The sequence below is a fragment of the Rhipicephalus sanguineus genome, chromosome 8, assembly GCF_013339695.2.
Source record: "Rhipicephalus sanguineus isolate Rsan-2018 chromosome 8, BIME_Rsan_1.4, whole genome shotgun sequence".
Taxonomy (NCBI): domain Eukaryota; kingdom Metazoa; phylum Arthropoda; class Arachnida; order Ixodida; family Ixodidae; genus Rhipicephalus; species Rhipicephalus sanguineus.
In genome coordinates, this window is record NC_051183.1 from 53,933,283 (window position 1) to 53,953,828 (window position 20,546).

At 45.1% G+C, this 20,546-nt stretch overlaps 1 protein-coding gene across 1 annotated transcript; it reads left to right on the top strand.

The window, feature by feature from the left end:
* Positions 1-362: 362 nt before the first annotated feature.
* Positions 363-11,748, top strand: LOC119401905 (arylsulfatase B). Its single transcript, XM_049418417.1, has 10 exons — positions 363-493; positions 2,196-2,355; positions 5,590-5,702; positions 6,271-6,381; positions 7,278-7,430; positions 8,256-8,382; positions 8,486-8,776; positions 9,808-10,051; positions 10,424-10,628; positions 11,493-11,748. Exons 1-10 carry the CDS (start codon positions 383-385, stop codon positions 11,625-11,627), a joined length of 1,650 nt encoding a protein of 549 aa, XP_049274374.1. The 5' UTR covers positions 363-382; the 3' UTR covers positions 11,628-11,748.
* The last annotated feature ends 8,798 nt before the right edge of the window (positions 11,749-20,546 follow it).

Below are 20,546 nucleotides of genomic sequence, written 5' to 3' on the forward strand. Positions count from 1 at the left end.
AAAAGAGAGAAAGAAAGCGCGGAATCTACCATATCACTTTGAGCTCTTGAGTTTATATCAGTGTCAGACGTATCCCACAACCCAGAAACCGAGAACGAGACGATGGTGAGATCATCCCAGCTCCTACCGCTCGCGCTGTCACGACCCAGAAAGAAGCCTCGCTGCATAAGCACATGCGGCTGCGTGTTTCTTCTGTATAAAGCATTCCTGCGTACACAGAGCCTTTTCTCTGTTTGTTTTAGCGAAGCGACGGGAAGGATCAGACTAGGAGGAATGCGTTGCTCAAGCGGATTACGTACACCACCGATGACGGCAGCGTCACTTGCATGACAGTTGCGCAAGCATTGTGCATCTCAAGATCTCCCTGTCGTCGCTCCTCAAGATGATGACTGTGACGAATCTTCTCTGTGCGTTGGCGTGTGTGGTGTGGTTCTCAAGACAGGCAGAATGCGCTGCAAGACCCAACATCATCGTTATAGTGGCCGACGATTTGGTTTGTACACATTCCCCTTGTCTATACCCAACGATGCCATGGTACATTAGAAGCTAATTAATGGGACTAGGCATTTTGTTGGCTGCCCATATTTGGAGTCGAAAGAAAAAGAAGTGGCATTTCTTTCAATGCATATTGACACGTGGTTGATCGATTTCAAATCTCATGTTCCAAGACATGATCTATGCAATCTATTGAACAATGATGTGTGTATGTGTGCCTGACGCGCGGGGCATAAATGGTTGTTCGTTTGAGATAAACGCCACTCGAAAGTACAACGCCAGTCCTTTTGTATGTGTTTCTATCGTCTTCTTCGTTAACGCTTTTCAAGTGTCGCGCTAGTAAGCTCAAGGATGCGGTTCGGTTCCCGGCCATGAATGCTGCATTTTGAAGGGGGTGAAGTGTAGTAAGTGTAATTCCTGTATCGTCTTCAAGTGCTACACAGAACATTGCTATCGACTCTTTCTATGTGCCTGAGGTTGGCGTGACGTCATGGTTTCGTTCTATAGCGTAGGGCTGTTAAGGCGGGGCCATCATAACAGAAGATATGGCGTGCAAACAAGGACACAAACCAAGAGAACAAGACAATACAGACTCAGACTATCAACAGAAAGGGTGCAGTGCCGCGGGAAAAGGATGCAAACGCAAAAACATACCTGCGAAGGCGCAGGTATATTTATGGTGGCACAACCTGCCATTTCGGCACAGGGGAGGTCTGCGCGAGAGATTACTGTTGACTCTTTGCTTCGTGTAAGTTAATCAATGCTTAAGGCCTGCCTGGCATACCGATAGCAGCGGAAGCGCAGGCGTGAGCAAATCTTCGATTAACCAACATATAGAAATGAACCGCCTGAACATTTATCTCTCGCGTAGACCCCTCACGTGTGCAGTATTGACAGATGGTGCCGCGATACCTAGGCATGCGCAGATAAGTTCTGTCTACTTTCTTTTCCGCCGCAGTGCGCCATTTCAGTATACAGTCGGCGTTTGTGTTTAGTTCTCTTCATTTGCTTGCGTTTTTTTTTACGCCTCACCATCTTCTATGATGAATCCTTGTCAACTAGCTCAACCTTCTGTCGTCCCAAGGCAGGGGTCTCAAAACCTTTTGCTAGCGCCCCGGAGCGCACATGACTGTCTTCACCCCATATATTTATTGTTATTTTCTTAATAAGTATGTTCATTCGCTTCGCAGACGTGACTGGTCTCAAACCTTGTTATGTTAGACACCCCATGCGGTCACCACGTGTTAAAACACAACCGAGCAACAAAAACTTAATGTTTCATAATCGGCGTCCAGATGTTGGTCATTATGGTGATCAGCATCGGTATCTTTAGGTTGTGTCAAAGCCCCTTCAGAAATGACCCTCATATAAGATATGGGAAATACCTTATTTCGAGTGGTAACGTAAGCTGGCATTTTCTTTAAGCTCCCTCCCCCTCCACGTTTTCCAGTCTTCTTCAATGCCGATGTCCCTGTCGGTGGTGAAAATTTGTTACTGCGGATCACTAGCTGAGCTGAGCTTGAGACCCCTGTTCCAAAACTTGGTTATAAAAATATATTGGTTAATTTTTACAGTGTCCTACTCCATTCTCGTGTAGCACACGTTATGCACCAGTGTTTGAATGAATATATCCTCGCACACATATTCACCCTATTTGTCTGACGTCTCTGCCACGTGGCGTTCACAAATAACAACTGCAGGGTTGGGGTGACGTGAGCTTCCACGGGTCCCAGCAGATCCGCACGCCCAATATCGATGCTTTAGCTGCAGACGGTATCGTCCTGGACAACTACTACGTATCGCCCCTGTGCACGCCGTCCAGGGCGACACTCCTTTCCGGCAGGCACCCAATTCACACAGGTACGTAACTGCGGAGAACTGATCGGAAAACTGTTTGATTGGAGCGCCTCGCTTAATTGTTTTTATCCTAACCAATCATAGTTCATGACAACACGACCATCCATACTTATTGTAGCGTTCACTGTGACATAAAATAGAGCCAGAAGGTGAGCCAGTTGGCGTTTATTCATGTTCAGAACTGCGCTAAGTGAACTCAGGCACTGCACAGAACGAAAAAAATACAGGACACCCCTATGGAAAAATCTCATATGACAAATATGCCACATATCCAATAATCTCATATGACACCGTAGCAATGTCGCAAAATGGGCTTGCTGGGACATACTCATAACAGCTCATGACATGAACATACTCACGACATACATATGACACATACAACACATATATAATAATTTCGTATGATCATACGAGAACATATATTATTCATATATGTTCATACAAGGTTAATGGATATGCGGCAAACGTGTCATATGGGATTTTAAGTAGTGGTACGTGTCCTGCATTTTTTCGTTCCTTACAGAGTCTGTGTCCACTTATCGAACCCTTAATATGAACTGTGACATAGAACTTTCTTTTCCCTATGGAACAGACATTGAGTGTTCCTTCGGTGACAGAGCGTTCACAAATAAGTACTACAGGAAATCTGGATTCAAGTGTCAAGTTCTTCAAGTTTGAAGTTCAAGTTTATTGTTGCCGAAAGTATTTCATAACATAATAAATTATACAGAAAAAGATCCCACAGTTAAAAACTTTAGCGGGACCTCTTGTCATTAATTGCACAACAAAAGAAGATATGCGTCGGTTGAACACAGAAAAACATACAAAAGTTACATATTCTTTACAATGATAAAGAAACATATGGTAGCACAATATTTTATTACATTACACGAACGAGAAAAAAATACACTGAAAGGCCACAGTTTACAAAGAAATAATTACAAAGGAAGTCAAAAAGGTAGAATGTACACTGAAATCATATAAGCTTTTAATGATAACTGGTATGATGACTGTGTAGGTGAGGATTTTACATGAACTGGTAGAATATTTCGCAGCTTCACACTTGCAAAACCATCAGTTACTTTTCCGTAGTTGCTTCGTGACATCGGAAGATTCTTAAGCATGCAATAAATCAGAATTAATGCCGTGATTGTAAGAGATAAGGTTATTTATTGTAAGTAGATTTAACTCGGTGAAAATGAAGGTAACATGAGCGTTATGCGGAGCCGAAGTGATGATACGAACAGCATTATTTTGGACTCCACTGTTACCATTACAGTGGACTTGAGCGCTGCTGCACTTTTTCAAGACACGTGGGCTCTGCGATGCTTCATGTACGCGGGGTCTACGCTGTTCTCAGTGCACGAGCATCAGCACCTGCTTTTATTTTCCAACTTCCTGTCATATTTCTTCCTCTCTGCTCATTTTACATAGTGCAGGGTAGCAAACCAGGTGCCACGTAGATAACCGTTTCGTTATGTGGTACTAGGATACAGTTATGACCGGTGGATACATGACAACACATTCCACAAGACACTTCTTCACTTCATACACAACACCTGGCCTAACGGCGCACATTTAACACAAATATACATAAAAAATATTATGCCTTAAGGGCAAGTCTATGTCGCAAATAAAGAAAGAAAATAAAAAAGGATATAACAGAGCGGCAGTCATAATGTATGAGCTAGTGAAAGAATTGCTGTGAACCGTACCATTCCATACATACTTTGTTCACCTGTTTTAAGTGGCTTTGTGACATTGAAAATTGATTATTCTCAACAAGATATCCCGTCATAAAGGCAACAGTTCGCAGCACGCATGAAAACAAGAGAAAAGCAGTTGAACGCCGGTGTGGTTAACCCGAGGTGAGCTCCTGCTGGCTACACTCTACTTGGGAAGGGAAAAAGGTACAGCATAGAGACAATAATGAAGGAGAACGGGTATCTATGATGGCACCGCAATGTCATCATAAGCATAGCCATCTTGCATGTGAAAAACAAAACTAGTTACCTTGTCCTGTTCATAAAAACTTGGCGTTGCTTGTTCCAAATAGGACGATAATTCACAATGTTTTTTCGCTCCGCAAATTTGGCTCGAGCCAAATTTGTGGAGCGCACAAGTGTGAGTCGAGTCAATGTTATACATTTCGTTGCGATGGCAACTGGACCACCGTAGTGCCAGAGCACCCTGTAGTAACCTTTTAGAAAAATCTGTCGTAGGTCCCAACTTCCAGTAGCCGTCAAGCGAGGACACGATACAACAAGCACCTTGGCGAAAGATTTGTTTCCTATCAAAATGATGCATATAGAAAGATTATTTTCAACAAAGTGTTCTCAATGCTATTACCGGTAGGTGCTTAAAGGTACCCTCGATGGAAGCACTAAATCAGTTCACAAGAATGGCGCATTCAGAAGACAGCTTTCTAGTGTCTCGAGGCAAGAGTCTGATTAGCGCAAGAGAGTATGCAAGCTGAAGTTTCGTCCTCAATGTATCGTACCGGCATTACAGCGTCGGACTGTTAGGGCGCAATATCAGGGTTCAGCATATTTTTTGTGTGTTTGCACCATTTTAGTACAACAGAAATCCTTCTAACTTAACAAAATTGCGACAGTTTTTATCCATTACTTTCGGGGCATTCAGCGAACAGTCAGTTCCGGAGTCCGCGTTATACATGAAGTCCACGGTGCACAAAAGAACCATTTGGTATTATTGCTTTTCTTGTGCTCCACGGACTTCAAGTGTAACGTCCGAGCACGGCTTGTATGTAGTCTACTCAATGAAGGATGAAACTTGCAAGACACAAGATGAGTCTAGTTCAAGTGTGTGGATATTGCATAAACTGCCTAAATATAGTATTAAAAATAATTATCATATATGTGCATGATGCAATTTTGTGTGCTTTTGAAAAAAGAGGAGCGCATACATACACGACAATCCGACCGCATTTCATAAATTTTACAGATGACATAAGCGATCTATAAAACATCAAAAGGCCACACGTACTAAATAAATATTGGTGTTTGATGGAGAAAAACAGGTTAGGGGAAAATGTTCTTGGAAGGGTTGGATTTTATGGAAGTGTGCTTTTTACTGATAGTACTTCTAAATTATTGAAGGCTCAATGCACGTGAAAATAGACCATTATCAATTAAAATGAGTCAAATGAATTATGAGGGATTAAATTAAATGTGTATTTAAGTTACACGTGAATGCAGTGCCTTATCTGACTTTCAGGAATGCAGCACAATGTAATCTACTCGGCCATGCCTTATGCGTTCCCTCTTCAGTACAAGCTGATGCCCGAATATTTCAAGACACTCGGATATGAGACGCACGCTGTGGGAAAGGTAAGCTTATGCTTTATTACAGTTTCAGCGGTTCGTTAGACGTATTAGATGTGAGAACAAACCTGATTTCGCTCACGGAGACGCAAAACTCTGTACGGCGCCATCTGGAGACGGCGATTACAACGAGTGCTCGAATAACTGTTACTTAATTGACGAGCTATGGTCTACTGAGTGTTCGGGCATGGTGTTGGCAAAACCATCGCCATGAAAGCAGAGTGGATGTGTTGTTTTTATTCTGGAACAATTGGACGATATACAAAAAGAGAATTTTAACAAGAATTCGTATAAACAAACAATGTACTAAAGACTAAACGACTGAAAATGTTTCGGAGATTTTCGCGTTGAATAGACTGTAGCAAAACGCCTATGCTACTGTTGTAATCGTTTAGGTCATTGATTCAGCATTACGTGTACGGACCACATCTACTGTGTGGCCATATGTGTGGCCATATAGATGTGTAGGCAGTAGATGTGTGGCCATATAGGCCACACATCTACTACGCGTACAAGAGCAGCGTTTTGTCTGTTCAGAAAATCTGACAGAATTCTTTCTCTACACGTGCCCCAGTGGCACTTAGGTCACATGACCCGGAATCACACACCAACACGCCGCGGCTTTGACTCCTTCTACGGCTACTACAGCGGTCACCATGGCTACACGGACCACTCCGCCTTCGAGGTAATGTGATCTTTATAAGAATGGTCCTGCACATTTTTAGAGCGGAAGCTGTTATGAAATCACAGCAGCAGCCGATTTTGGTGTTGTAGTTGCCCGCCGCCGCCGCTGCTGCTGCCGATGCACGTAACCGTTATCAAGCGGGATTTGAACCCAGGCCCTCTGCATCCCTTTAGGAGATGTAATATAGCGTGGTAGAAGAATAAAATAACACCGAGGAGTCACAAAACGCGAATTCCGTAACGAATGGGTGGTTTTAAAACTTCCCGCCCATTACAAATGCTCAGCCAAAATTCTTCATCGTCATCGGCCATAGCATCAAAAAAGCGCACATAATGCTTTACAGATGTGTATCGGGTACCTCGCTTCTCCGCAGAATTACGAATATTGGCATAGTGGGTGCTTCCCTGCTTTAGAAAAGCAATGTTGATTGATGGCGTGGTGCGTACCTTTGAAATCTAGCTCATAATTTAAAAATTTCTTTTGAAACTACCCGGTGCCACGGTTTCAAGTGACTACTACTAATACTACTACTACTAAGTGTACTTGTAGTAGTTGCTCAAGTGAGTTTACAACGGGTTCTAGAAAGGCCGCTCTTCCAGCTTTCGCTGGGCCAGCCGTCGTCAAGAGACTCTGTCTCCTGGTTCCGAGTTGGGTGGAGCCACCGAACTGACTCTAAGGGGCCCACCACGCCTCCATGATCTGTTTCATCGGGGCCTAAGTGAAGTTCCTACTCTCTCGCCCTCTCTGTGCTGCGTGTTCCACGCAAGCCTGGTGTTTTTTAAAAGTTCGTTATCGTAAGATTGGATGGGACGGCGAATTACTTCATGCGCCTTAGGATAAACACGTTTCCTTGCGCGCTTTTTAATATACTGATATCCTTACTATGCCCCTGTTAGGAGTACATGGACGATCCCAAGGAGCAGTGGACTGGATGGGGTCTGGACCTCTGGCACAATCTCGAAGCCGATAGATCCAAGTCAGGAAATTACACGACTGAACTTTTCACTGAGAAGGCGATCGAAATATTTAAGAACCGGGACCGCAGTAAGGTAAGAACTGTTGAGTCCAATAAAACTTTCAAGTAAAACTGTGATGTAGCCTTTGCGTCACCCGCCATGGACAGTATGCTGTCATACCGTACGGAATATCTGCCGTAGGACAGCATAAATTTACAACTGGTTCACTCACTGAATATGCGACATTGACCAGGGAGTACTGAGATAGAACAGGTTTTCAGAGAACACAAGCGAAAAGTATAATGCCATACAAGACGACCCTCGTTCTTTCATCTATATTGAGCCAAAAGTTTGTTTCATTAAAGTAATTAGCGTCATGGTGACCCTATCGTGAACTTCATAAAAAATAAGCCTTCGCAATAAGATCCTAACTATTAAGCTACCTTGTCTATAGTCCGTGCGTTTTTTTCGCAAGACAGTGCCAGACATCGGGGGATGATCAACTCTGGGCTGTCTGGAGGGCCCACGAAGGGGCAGATGGTCTCGGTCTTTCTGTTTCGATGTGGCAGTAGCTCGCATCGGTCTGATCTTAGAGATCCACTCTTTTGGGCTCAATGAAGTTTGTCATGTCATACCATACTGCCGGACAGATCCCGCTGGAGATTTTACAAAATTAGAAGCTAAGTACTTATTTTTGCCTTTCAGCAATCAAGCTATTCAGTGTAGCTAGGCAACTGAATAAACGATCACTGGGGTGATGACGGTAGCTTGTTCGAAAAATAAAGATGATGATTTTTTTCAATGACCTTCTCCACAAGACAATGCTACAGTATCGCAGTCTGTTGGCGTATGTATGCGCAGCTAAGGTTTATTTAGGGTTTCTTTACTGTTCTAAAGATGCAATCAATTGTATTGCAGCCACTGTTTTTGTACCTTGCTCACCTGGCTGTTCATGTGGGCAACTTCTATGCGCTGTTCGAGGCACCTGACAGATATATCCAGTTGAACCAACACATCAATAACCACAAGCGACGACATTTTGCCGGTGAGTGCATAGGACAAGTCAAACTTCTTCTTTTACCTTTGAATCAATACCTCGTTAACCAGTGACGCTGAAGTGAGAACCAGTAGTTTCACCTCTTTTGTAGCAATGTTGTCTGCGCTGGACGATTCCATTGGCCAGTTGCTGGAGGCCCTCAATACCACGGATGCGATCCAGGACACTATCATTGCTCTGACGACAGACAACGGCGCGGCAACCGGTGGCATTGACAACAGCGCCGGATCCAATTGGCCCCTTCGCGGTACCAAGGCGAACCACTGGGAAGGTGGAGTGCGGGGAACAGCACTCCTCTGGAGCCCCATGATACGCCAGCCAAGACTGTCTCGCCAACTGATGCACATATCTGATTGGCTGCCCACGCTCTACTCTGCAGCTGGTAAGCTATTCGAAAAAAGAAATAGCGTTGTCTGTGCCTCTGTGATTGCCGCAGTCGAGGCGCTTAGCTATATGAGCTTGTTGATACGATATCTTCAGCAGAGTTGTTACGCAAACCGAACAACAGACGCACAAACGGGCACAATAGACAACAGTGGTACGCGTTACCAAATCTACCTTTCTGTTAGAGGCTACAAAATCAATCCAGCAAACAATAATTTTTGTTGGAACAAAGAAACAAGGCCCTCGAAAAATTTCCCTTTCTTTCGATCATTCATAGCGAGGACCTCATCCTGGCAGACCTAAAGCTTTAGGGTAGCGTCCGATGGTTTATTGGTTAGCAGCCACATCGTGCAGAGATAATGTGCCATGTGACGCCCTCTGGCAAAACGAATGTTCCACACTCGCCGCCATGGCTACGAGTGGCGCTAGCTAACACTCCCAGGGATTACACGTACACAAATTCCCAACGAAGTGGACGGGAAAGCGCCTTTCATCGTAGCTCAGTTGCTAGAGCATCGGACACGTAATCCGGAGGTTGTGGGTTCGGATCCCGTCGACGAAAAGGGTGCTTTTTCGTACGTCTTAATTCCAGTTTACGTCGTAATTACTACGCTACAGTTGAAGACAACAAATATTCGTGTAATCTTTATGTGTCGTTTCTGCTGTTTATTATTGTCTTGGGTACATTTGCTGTTCTTCTTCCACTACTCCTGAGCTTATGTGTAGGTGGATGACCTTAGTCAGGCAAAGTTAATCGGCCTTTAGTCATTTCAACCCAGACATTGTATGTCTAAATAATATCAATAAATAAAACGAATAAATGATGACCCCCACGCTTGCCTTGGCATCATTGTGTGATGGATTCATTTGGTTGCGTTTAACAAAGCAACGAGACGCTCGAAAAAATTTCCCCTTCTTTTATACGTTTCTATGTGTTTTCAGGCTGCAAGGATCGAAGAGCTGTGCTGTAGTTAGCCTCCTTACTTGCTGTTCCTTATCATTCCCTCTGACTGTCAATTTACGACGTAGGCGGCAACGTACAAGACCTGGGCGACATCGACGGCGTCGAGATGTGGCGTAGCCTCATCACTGGAGCCGGATCTCCGAGGTCCGAGGTGCTGCACAACATCGACCCCATATGGAACATGTCCGCCCTACGCGTCGGCCGCTACAAGTACCTGAACGGAACTTACGGTGACGGTCGGTACGACGGCTGGTACGAACCCCTGCAAGATAAGGGCTCCGAGTTGGGACTGTACGAAGTGGACAACACGTCGGGAGACAAGTACGGCCTCCACCACCTCTACGACGACGGCGGTGCCTCTCTCACCACAGCTGCGGACAACGCGAAAACGTGGCAGCACGATCCCCCCACTAATCGCCATGCTGCATCGAGTGCCAGAACAAGGTACGCTTTGTATGTTCTTGGGTGAGAGGAAGGTAATGCGCACTAACGTACTGTAGTACAGTTAGCTCAATGGAAAAAGATCTTTAAAAAAGGATCATATTGCATAAACGTTTTCGTTGTCTTGTTGTCTGGTCAGCATGCTCGGCCTCGAGTGGCTCTCTTATTGTGTCTACGTTTGCTGTTTTCAATTGCCACAATTTGGAGGGTGCAGTGCCAACGGACATTTTGTCCCATCAGCAACAACTTGCTGGATCGGACGTGTGCGGTGGCCCGGACAATCCTGTCCATCGGTCGCACCTTGCCGAAGCACAGTCCCAGGGAAGTGCTGACAGAGTGCGGTCAACCTAGGAAGAACGAATGTAAGCCACTCGAAAAGCCGTGCCTCTTCGACATCGAGCGAGACCCCTGCGAGATAAACAACATAGCCGACGATTACCCGCACGTGAGTAATTGGTCTTTCGAGCGCAGCAAACAGGGAAATGGCGTAACCCGAGCGAGGGAATTCGAGGGAAGCTTTTCACTATTTGGTTTTGAATTCCATGAGAATTGTTTGCTCACGCTTGTCGTAGGCTGATCACCTTTGTTTGTAACATGCCGTGCATTGTGAATGACTGACACACACCATACCGAACAGTTTTAAGGCTAAAAATGATTTTGTGAGCTGGTGCCCAGCATAGGTTTCTGAATTTACACATACTGGAGAGACAATAAAGAGGTCGCATACGGAAAAAGATCCTAAGAGTGTTTAGAAAAAAAGTAAAACGTACATCTAGTGCATCGAAGCACATTAGTCAATCTCTGAGTATTGAGTATACTTGCACATAATTAGCAAACATGAAATTTAGACGCACCATAGGTGTTAATTGGTATGAGTATATCAGCATGGTGCGGTGGTGTTAGTTATACAGATTTCGGTTGGTTTTCCTAATGGCAAATTCCTAACGCCCACCGTTTGTTAATGTATATTGTAAAATGTATTTGTCCTCAATTAAAATCATTCTAAATCGTTAGTGTCGTTAACCATCAACCGGCTAACAAATAATATGCGCAACGTGCGTATAAACTCACGAATAAGGCGCTGGTGATTACAAGAAAATGTGCGCAGTCCTGTTAAACGACACCAGTGAAAACACTCTTCCATTGCTTCAAGTATTTCAATTTAGCGCGTCGGAATGCCGCGAAGTCCTTGATTCTAACTGCTTGAAGATAGCAAGAACGCACCAAGTGAGAAAAACATTTCACAGCGTCTTAAGTAGCCTTGATTGCCCAATATGCCCTACGACCGGTCTGTTTCTATCTTCTACAGGTATTACGGAGCATGGAGAACCGGCTGGAGCAGCACAGAAAAACGATGGTCCCACCGCTGAACAAGCCGCCCACGAGGAGATCGGATCCGCGATATTTCGATTTCACCTGGGCCCCTTATATGGACTCTGTCTGATTCACTTTTCCGGTCTCCTGGGACTGTTGCTGCGTGTGAAACAGTTCACTCAGCTAATGAAGTTGGTCCCCGTTGCGTTGGCTGTTTCATGAAGGCTTGACTAAAGATTCCCTGCGTCGTCCTTGACCACTATTTCTATGCGTTTCACTTCTTTATAAACTTTTGCCTTCACTCTTTGAACAAAGAAAGGAGGAAGAAAAAGCGCAGTACGTTGACAATGACCAGACGCACCCTATAAACTCTGGCTGATCTATTTGCTTTCGGCTATCTAATCCTGTTTTACGTGCTTTCGCGGAGTGTGCGTCGTCTTTCCCTGTTAATGTTTTAAGGGCGGCTTACCGCCCTCTCAGTACTTCTAAATCATAAACCATTTTTAAGGCAAAAGCCTTTAGGGAGTGTTAACACCAAAAGCTTCGGGTAAGATTTCAAAAACTCCCGCCAAGAGGTAGAAAACTTGTCCGTGACGACATAATTCAGTAGTCACGTGACCACCACGTCACGTGTAGTACCAAAGCGGTGACGTAGCAAACCGATGTGCCGTCTTCTACATATCACTCGTATGCCTCCAGTTTGCGGCGCCAGTTCTACCGAAGCGCGGAAGTGTGACTACCGCCAGCGAGACCATGTTGTCGTCGCAGTCTAACCGTAGGCGTCCACCTGGAAGTTAGCAAGTGGAGCTGAAAGACCATTTTCTTTTAGACAGATTCGCATCGGACGCTGTAATGTTTCCATACTACATACACGTGGCCGCAGTCATCGTATTCGTCGTACACATCTCGAACGTCACACCTTTTGCAGCTCTCTTTTGACGTTTTCTCTTATGGTTGTCGCGAGAAATCTGGAAAAGGAGTCAGGCTTCGTTTCTAGACATCGAAATTCAAGTAAGTTAGCTTCAATTCATCTCTTCTCTGTCCAAATTCGTCACAGCATTGCTCGGAAGCACGCAAAGCTCATCCTTTAGTAAGCTTCGTGTCAGGTTACCGTCCGATTGCGCTGTCTACACCCCTTTAAAGGGGTCATGAACAACCCTTCGCGTTTGGTGAGAAAACGCATCCTGCAGAAAGCAGACACTGCTACGAAGAGGTCAGCCAAATTTTGCAGTCGTACTCGACAAGGAGAATTTAGAAGCGGAGAGCGAAGCTGTCATTTTCTCAAGAGTGCTCTCTTGATAAAGAGGCCCCTCCTCACTCTCATTGGTGGGCGGGGCTCCTGCTGTTTGACGTCGAACAACAGGTAGCATGCTATTGGCCAGTAGCCGACATAAATCAAGAGTGGCGTTTGGATCAGATGCGCTTCTTGCCACAAGGTACCGCCAAGTGAGAGCGCATAGTAGCCACATTCGCGCACGCAAATCACAGCTGGAGAGAGCGATCGCTTTCCAACAAGCGCGCTAACTTAACTTCAACAGGGCTCGCTGCTGAGCTAGTTGCTTGATTACTCGAGGAAAATAAGTATAATGCCAAAAGGACGGAAACGAAGTGAATGCACGAAACGACCAACCCAGCCGCCAACTTCCAACTTTTTATTAACAGAAACCGCGCTGATCTCTACACGCTACCGAAGAAGGTGATCTCTTTAGAGATATAATAACATGGGTGAACTAGCATATCATTATGAGGCAGTGATATAGGAGAGTCCAAAGACATGCGCCGGAAACTGCATTGACCTGAGCTGTACAATCATGCCGACACACAGCAACACGTGTCCATTACAGAACCAACACCGAATGATATGCACAAGAGGCAACGCACAACCTAAACTTGACCCGTCTACAAGCTTTCTTTCAAGAACATCACTTCTTTGTCACTTAAATCTAGCGATGACGCACTAACACACTGACTGAAGGTATGCAGTCAGTGTGCGATCAGATACTCAAATAATGACGTAGACTTGTCTTTCACGCTAGGGACAGCTTACTGTCAGTTATCTGCTCATAGTGTGAAAGTGTACGAATACCCTTTCGAGTAGCTGTCATTCCTAGGCTTATTCGTCATATCTGTTCAGTGATCTTTGTAAACGGCGGAAAACCACCCCTGTTACAACTTACATTGAGAGTGTTCAGGTTTTGGACTCAAAGGCTAAGTTGAGGGAATGTGTGAGGGCTAGCCGGGTGCACCGACGATCCGATAAGAGATATTACGGGGAACACAGGAGCCACACGGGGAGATTGGGGACGGGTATCTGTACTAGCGGATAAGTGAGTTGTTGATGGGATGAAATTATAAAGCGGGAGTTTGAAGGCAAACATCAGGTTGCATCTGGATAGATATGAGATAGATGGCGAATACAAGAATATTGCTTTATTGTTGAATTCGAGGCTCTGACTTACTAATGTTTGAAGTTTGAAAAGCGGCACGTAGGACGAAAACGTGCTCTCTTATCGGAAAAAGACGTAATTCCATTCCCATTCCATTGCGTGCAAAATGCGCTTATTTCCATTCCCATTCCATTCCTCCAAGCGTTGTCCCCATTCCATTCCGGGGTCGCGAAAATGTGGAATGATTTCGGAGTCATTTCACTTCCGGAGTGGCCACTCCTCAATACTGGTGGAAAGCATTAAACCACACACTTTGTGCTATTAGCATTGTGTGATGACTGGCTGTTATTTTACTCTTCTGCCACGCCGAAAAGAATATGGGAAAGGGTGTGCCCTGCTGATCCTCCCCCGCGGGGACAGCCTGCCATCTCCAGCTGGGAGGACTGGGAGGTCTTGCTCTTGTCTGAGGACCCGGCGTTGCTACTTGCTGCGGTGACTCGGGCTGCCGATGTCATCGCGGTGAGGGGCATGACCGTGTAGACTTAGCGTAGGACCGCGCAGTGGTCCAGGGACCCGGGGGGTCCAAACACACTTGCTAATAAAGTCTTTTTCTCTCTCTCTCTCTCTCTCTGCCACGCTATATTACATATGTTAACACGATTCCTCGCCCGACATGACGCCTGTATGGAGTATTTTCGCGAAGGAGTTACAAGCACCAGCGTGGCACTGTGGTGGAAGACCCGACTGCCACGCAGAGGGCGCGGGTTAAAATCCCATCCAATCCTAGAAATTTGTTTTTCATTTATTTTTTCTTATATCACGCGATAGCGGCCATGGACACCGGCGGCGGCGGACAACTATGGCGCCAAAAAACAGCTGTTGTGATCTCATAACAGTTTTCGCTGTAACAAACTTCAGCGCCGACAATGCCCTCTCCACTTTGGCGTGCGTGACAGGCGCGCAAAACTGAATTTGCGTTGATATAAACATCTCTGGTTGCCACTGTTCATTGCTTTGATATTCCTGCTTGAGGTACGCGCTAATACTATGCCCTGAGATATGCTCACATTGCACGAGCTCAGTTGTTCCGGATCGCGAAGTTTTCTCGTGAACCGAAAGCGACTGAAAAAATTTTGGTTTCACTCCGGAACGAAATAATATATAAAGATTCGGTTACGTTTTCGTTCCGCTCAAAAATATCGTTCTTTTTCGTTTTTCGTTTTCGGTTTTCGTTCCGTTCTGTTCCGACACCCTGATACCACGTGTGTGTCATTGGAGCAGCAGTAAGCATGATAATCAAGCTAATCCTAGACAATGAGGAAAGCCAAGAACAATCACCTGAACCTCTGCTAACGCCACGTTATACTGACATAGCCGAGCTAAGCCACTGCAACATTTTTTTTAAACATTATCGCTTCACGTCCTTTTCACTAAATGCCGCAGGATTATGAATACAAATATTATGCATCACGAAAAAAAAATGCCTATAGGAAAGCAAGTACCATACTAAACATCGCCCAGCTGCAGCCAAATGGGACGCCAAGCATCGGCATAAATGAGCATGTCCGCATAATCAACAAAAAACTGCCAAAGAGAAAAGGAAAGAAATACGAAAGTGCAGAATGCAGGCACCCACTTGTAATGACGCGAAATGCATGTCCCGTACTTATCACGAGCAATGAAAAACTGGCGTGCGCGTCTTGCGTGTCAGGTCGCATCTCTATAGAGAAAGTGACACTAAATATACAGGCGGCCTTCTTTTATTTAGGTCTCGCATATGCAATATAGTGATGGGGCTGAAACTGAACTGCAAGAGCTTCGATTTGACCGTAACATTCGTGGATGTAATATCGCCTGATATTTCATTTAGATTAGGTGCCTATCATAGGTTAGCAGTTGACACTTTTAAAGGTTGCAACACGCCATAGTGGTCTAGTGGTTATGGTGCTTAGCTGCTGACCCGCGAAAATGCTAGCGACCTTTGTACATAGATTTAGGTGTGCGTTGAAAAACGCCACGTGGTCGAAATTTCCGGAGCCCTCCACTAAGACGTCCCTCGTAATCATATCGTGGTTTTGGGACGTAATACCCCAACAGTTATTATTAAAGGTTCTTTCACAGAAGACAGCTAATTAGGACGCCATTCTCGGGTTAGAGGTGGCTCATCTGACTATTTAACCTGAAAGTTGAAAACTTGAAACATACATTAAAAAGTGAAAATTTTATGAGCAATGCTCCAGGTCAGGGATCTCAAACATGCGGTCTGCGTGCCGCATGCGCCCCGCAAATCTTTCGCCGGCGGCCCGGCCCGCACGGATTATCCTTGTCCCATATTTTTTGTTCTGATTTTATATTCATGAGCTACACAGAGATGACTGGTCTTAAGCATTCTTTTTCGTGCAGCACCCGATATGGGTTAAAACATAACCGTGGAACAAAAACTGTACATTTCAGAATCGGCGTCCAGATTTCAGTCGTTCTGCAGATCAGTATCGATATATTTCTTGAATCCTCACGCGAAATCCAATCCAGGAGAGATCCACATATGTAACATGACAAAGGCCTCCTTTCACACTACAGCGTTACGTGACATTTTGTTCACGCTAACCCGCCCAACCCCCTCACCGACCATCTTCAATGTCCCTGCCCTTGCGGTAGACTAAGCTTCTTGACTGCGGCCCGCTAGCTGAGGTAAGTTGAGGTGAGCCGTGATGAGACCACGGCTCTATGCAGGGGCGTAGCCAAGGGGGGGGGGGTTGGGGGGGTTCAAACCCCCCCGTAATTTTTCAATTTTGCTTGCGTATATATACACGCACACATACAAACGCACGTACGAACATACATAAAGCATGGTTGAACCCCCCTCCCCCGAAAAAAATTTCTGGCTACGCCCCTGGCTCTATGTCGCGTAGTGTCGACGACACAGCCGAAGGCACCGCTGATGGGGTAAGCAGCGATTGTCTAGAAGTGAAACGCACTGCACAAGTAGTCTCCTCATTTTAAAGTTTGAGTGTGATTGTTTAAATTGGGAAGTAGTATATTTTTTATGGGAACTGGGGGGATGAGACCGGCGTATGGTCAGCAAAACTTTATATGTGATTAATTTCGGAGCCTGCACTAAGTATAAAAAAATATACGAGGAGCTGTAAATCTTGCTCTGAACGAGAGAAAATATTCTTCTGCCGATAAAAAGCGACACTCTCATTCAAACCGTGGCACACGCAGAAGAAGGTATTACCAATGGAAACTCTGAGATATATGTCTCATCGATAAAACGAACTTCTTTCTTTATTCACGCTCTCAGAGACAGGGTCAGAAAGAGCCGTACGGATCCAATTGTGAGTGAGCGTATACGCTCGGCACTTTTTTTTTTTTTGCTAGTTCAAACTGGAGTGCCTGTCATTTTTTTATAAGCGCCAACGAATAATTCCTCGCGAAACGCGGGGGGCGCATGGAGGAAAAAAAAATTCGCATATGTGGCTGACGGAACTTTCCAAACGGTCGTCACAAAAGCCTTGGTAAACGGAGAGCGACACTCACGCACCAACAACACGTCAAGGTATTTGCCTGGCTTTTTTTTTTTTTTCGTATCCCTAATTTTACTTTCCCTTATTGTTAACACGCGGTAGGTGTGAGGAACCCGTGTTATTCTCTGTGCTGTGCTTACCTGAACCGTTGGTTACAGAACTGTGTCACTCCCCCCCCCCCCCACCCCTCCACTGGTGTAATAATGGAAGACTGGGCGTGCTGGTTCAGCATATTTTGAAGTGTAAGTCGCGGCGTGTGTGTGTGTGTGTGTGTGTGTGTGTGTGTGTGTGTGTGTGTGTGTGTGTGTGTGTGTGTGTGTGTGTGTGTGTGTGTGTGTGTGTGTGTGTGTGTGTGTGTGTGTGTGTGTGTGTGTGTGTGTGTGTGTGTGTGTGTGTGTGTGTGTGTGTGTGTGTGTGACTGTCCCTTTTGTCCGTTGCCGTCGTCGCGCCTTACACTTCACAAAACCCACTGGTGCTCTCGTTAGGAAGTAAGACACCTTGAAGAGGTGAGAACTCGTTGAAACACGTAAAGCTGCTGGAGCCTATGTTTCGACAGGAGCAGTTGTGTTCGTCAGGGTCTCCTCGTCGTGAGAGATTTTTCTTCGTCAGGACCGCATCAAGTTCTCTTGAAGAAGCATTGGCTCCAGCGACATTCCCTTTTTTAACGAATTCGCACCGCTTAGAGCCTCCACATTCCCCTTAACTTATTTTTCCTTTGAATTTTACGTTGAAGAGGGCAATAGATGCTGCACTCTTGTACTATATCGCTCAAAAGTGGAAAACTCACTGTCCACGAAGTACCGCTAACGTATATTCCTGAATTCGCCACTGCGGTAGTTTGCATGCGACGAGATTTTATGCCTGCATTCGAATGCAATCCCACAATTAGGCGAATAATCAAAGCCCCAAAATTAGGCGAATACTCAAAGCCTCGAAGCGGCACGTAATTAGCATGTGCAGTAATTGTTTAGAGGCTACGGCTACCTGTGCCCAGGCACAGTGGTACACAATAAGGTAGATAGTTGGGCCAGTTGGTATACGTCTGGCAAGAATGCAGACAAGGTGACAGGCTTGACAACAGGATTTTATTGCTAGCTACGCTGCGCGCACCACAAGCTCAGTACGCTAGTGCCTTACCACAGGTATTTATGTGCGGATAGGTTTAGTTACGCACTTATCACGCATATATTGCTGAAGGTGCTGATATGAATAAAAAGAAGAAATTTCTTCTTCTTCTTCTTGAAGAAGAAGAACCTTCACCTGAGCTCCGTGTAACAATGTGCACGAATATTTGCACGTTCAGGAAGGCTGTGTGGCCGCAGGTAATCCAGACTTGCCTTCTATGTTGTGCTTCTTCATTCGGGACGTTTTACACACTCAATGAGATCCCGCTTAAACTACGAGAGATATATCGAGGAAACGAAAACGTTAGGTCTTGCTTCCTGCCTATAGCCAGCACTTTAAGGGAGAACGTATCAAGAATGTAGCTCTAAATTTAAAAGATTGTTATTACTGCCCCATTCAGAAGAAATTTGTATTGTACAAACTAAAGTGTAGGCAATCCTAGAGAGCAGCAAACCTTATTTGAAACGTCGTTTTTAGGGGTGTGCGAATATTCGAAAGTTTCGAATATTCGTCGAATATTACCTTCGAAATATTCGTATTCGATTCGAAAATTGTGTATTCGAGAAGTTTCGAATATTCGGAATATTCGAAAAATTCGAATATGCAATTCGATTATCATGAATAAAATAACTCGTCTTCCACATTTCTACTGCGCTCGTATAGCTAAAAACGTTGCCGAGAGGAGCGATAAACATCATAAGTACACGGAGGCACGAAATCTGCCGGCGACGAGCGCCCCAATACGTAAGATTTATTGCTGGTGCATCTCCGACGTGCAGCGCTGTTGGCGATCATGTAACCGTACATTTTCAATATTATGCGGCCGTAACGTGCCGCACTACCACTCGTTCACTATGCGGGACCACTTCTGAAGAAAGACAGTGACCCACGTGATTGGTGGCGGACTGTAGGCACCTTCAGATACCCCAGTCTGGGAAAGCTTTGCCCTATGTACCTCCCTATACAAGCCACTTCTGTTCCATGCGAGCGTGCCTTTTCAGTGGCGGGGGGGGGGGGGGGGGGGTTGTCTCTGTTAGAAGGGAGCGCCTGTTGCCTGATCATGTGGAGCAACTCATATTTCTTCATGATAACATCTAGTCATTACTTTCATTGTGCCGTGATATTCGCTTGTGTTGTGATGTGCATTGTGCTAGCCTGGACATTGTGTTCTGGAGATAGCAGTGTATGTTATGTTGCCAGTCAGTCTGTTAATGTTTTTTTTTTTCAAATATCTACATGTTAAATAAAATATTGTTACTGTGGAGGCATTTTTCCTTTGATATTCGGTATTCGATTCGATATTCGAAAGTGGATATTCGTATTCGATTCGTATTCGAAAAATTTGATATTCGCACACCCCTAGTCGTTTTCTTTTACTGCATGTTCCCATTTTTTAGTCGGCAATTTTTCAGCCTCGTCTCGGCCCTACCGGACAGGATTCTGCTAAAATCTCTGTTTTATGCATTTTAAGATGGCCCAAAATTCTCAGCACTATGAACACAGATGGACGTTTAGGCACAGAGAGAACACGAAACATTTTGTTCACCTCCGTAGCTGTGTTGTCCACTGAATTAAATAATGCAAGACAATTTGACCTATGTTTCTACCTCGAAATTCTCAGTGTCATCGTGTTGGCTTCAGCATGGTTGAATACGCTGTCACCGTGAATATCTCTGAGTCTACTTTTCTCGAATGCAAATTTTCGACGCTTATTTAGGCGCGTTCACTGCAAAAAAGAGTAATTTTTCAAGCAGTCGTAACTGGACAATGATGTCTGCGTGGTGCTTAGTGTGCCACCTCAGAGACATCATGCAACCATCCAGCTATGTCTTATGAACAGAACGGAATAAAAAAAATGATTTCGGTTCCCAAAGCGGAAAGCTTCTCAATATCAACAGAAGCCGGCTTTTTTTTTTCAGATGAACACTTCGACTTGAAGAACGGCCGAAGCCGATCAGGAACACTAAGATGCTTCTCGTCCTGGCGGCACCGGCCTTCGCATATTTCATC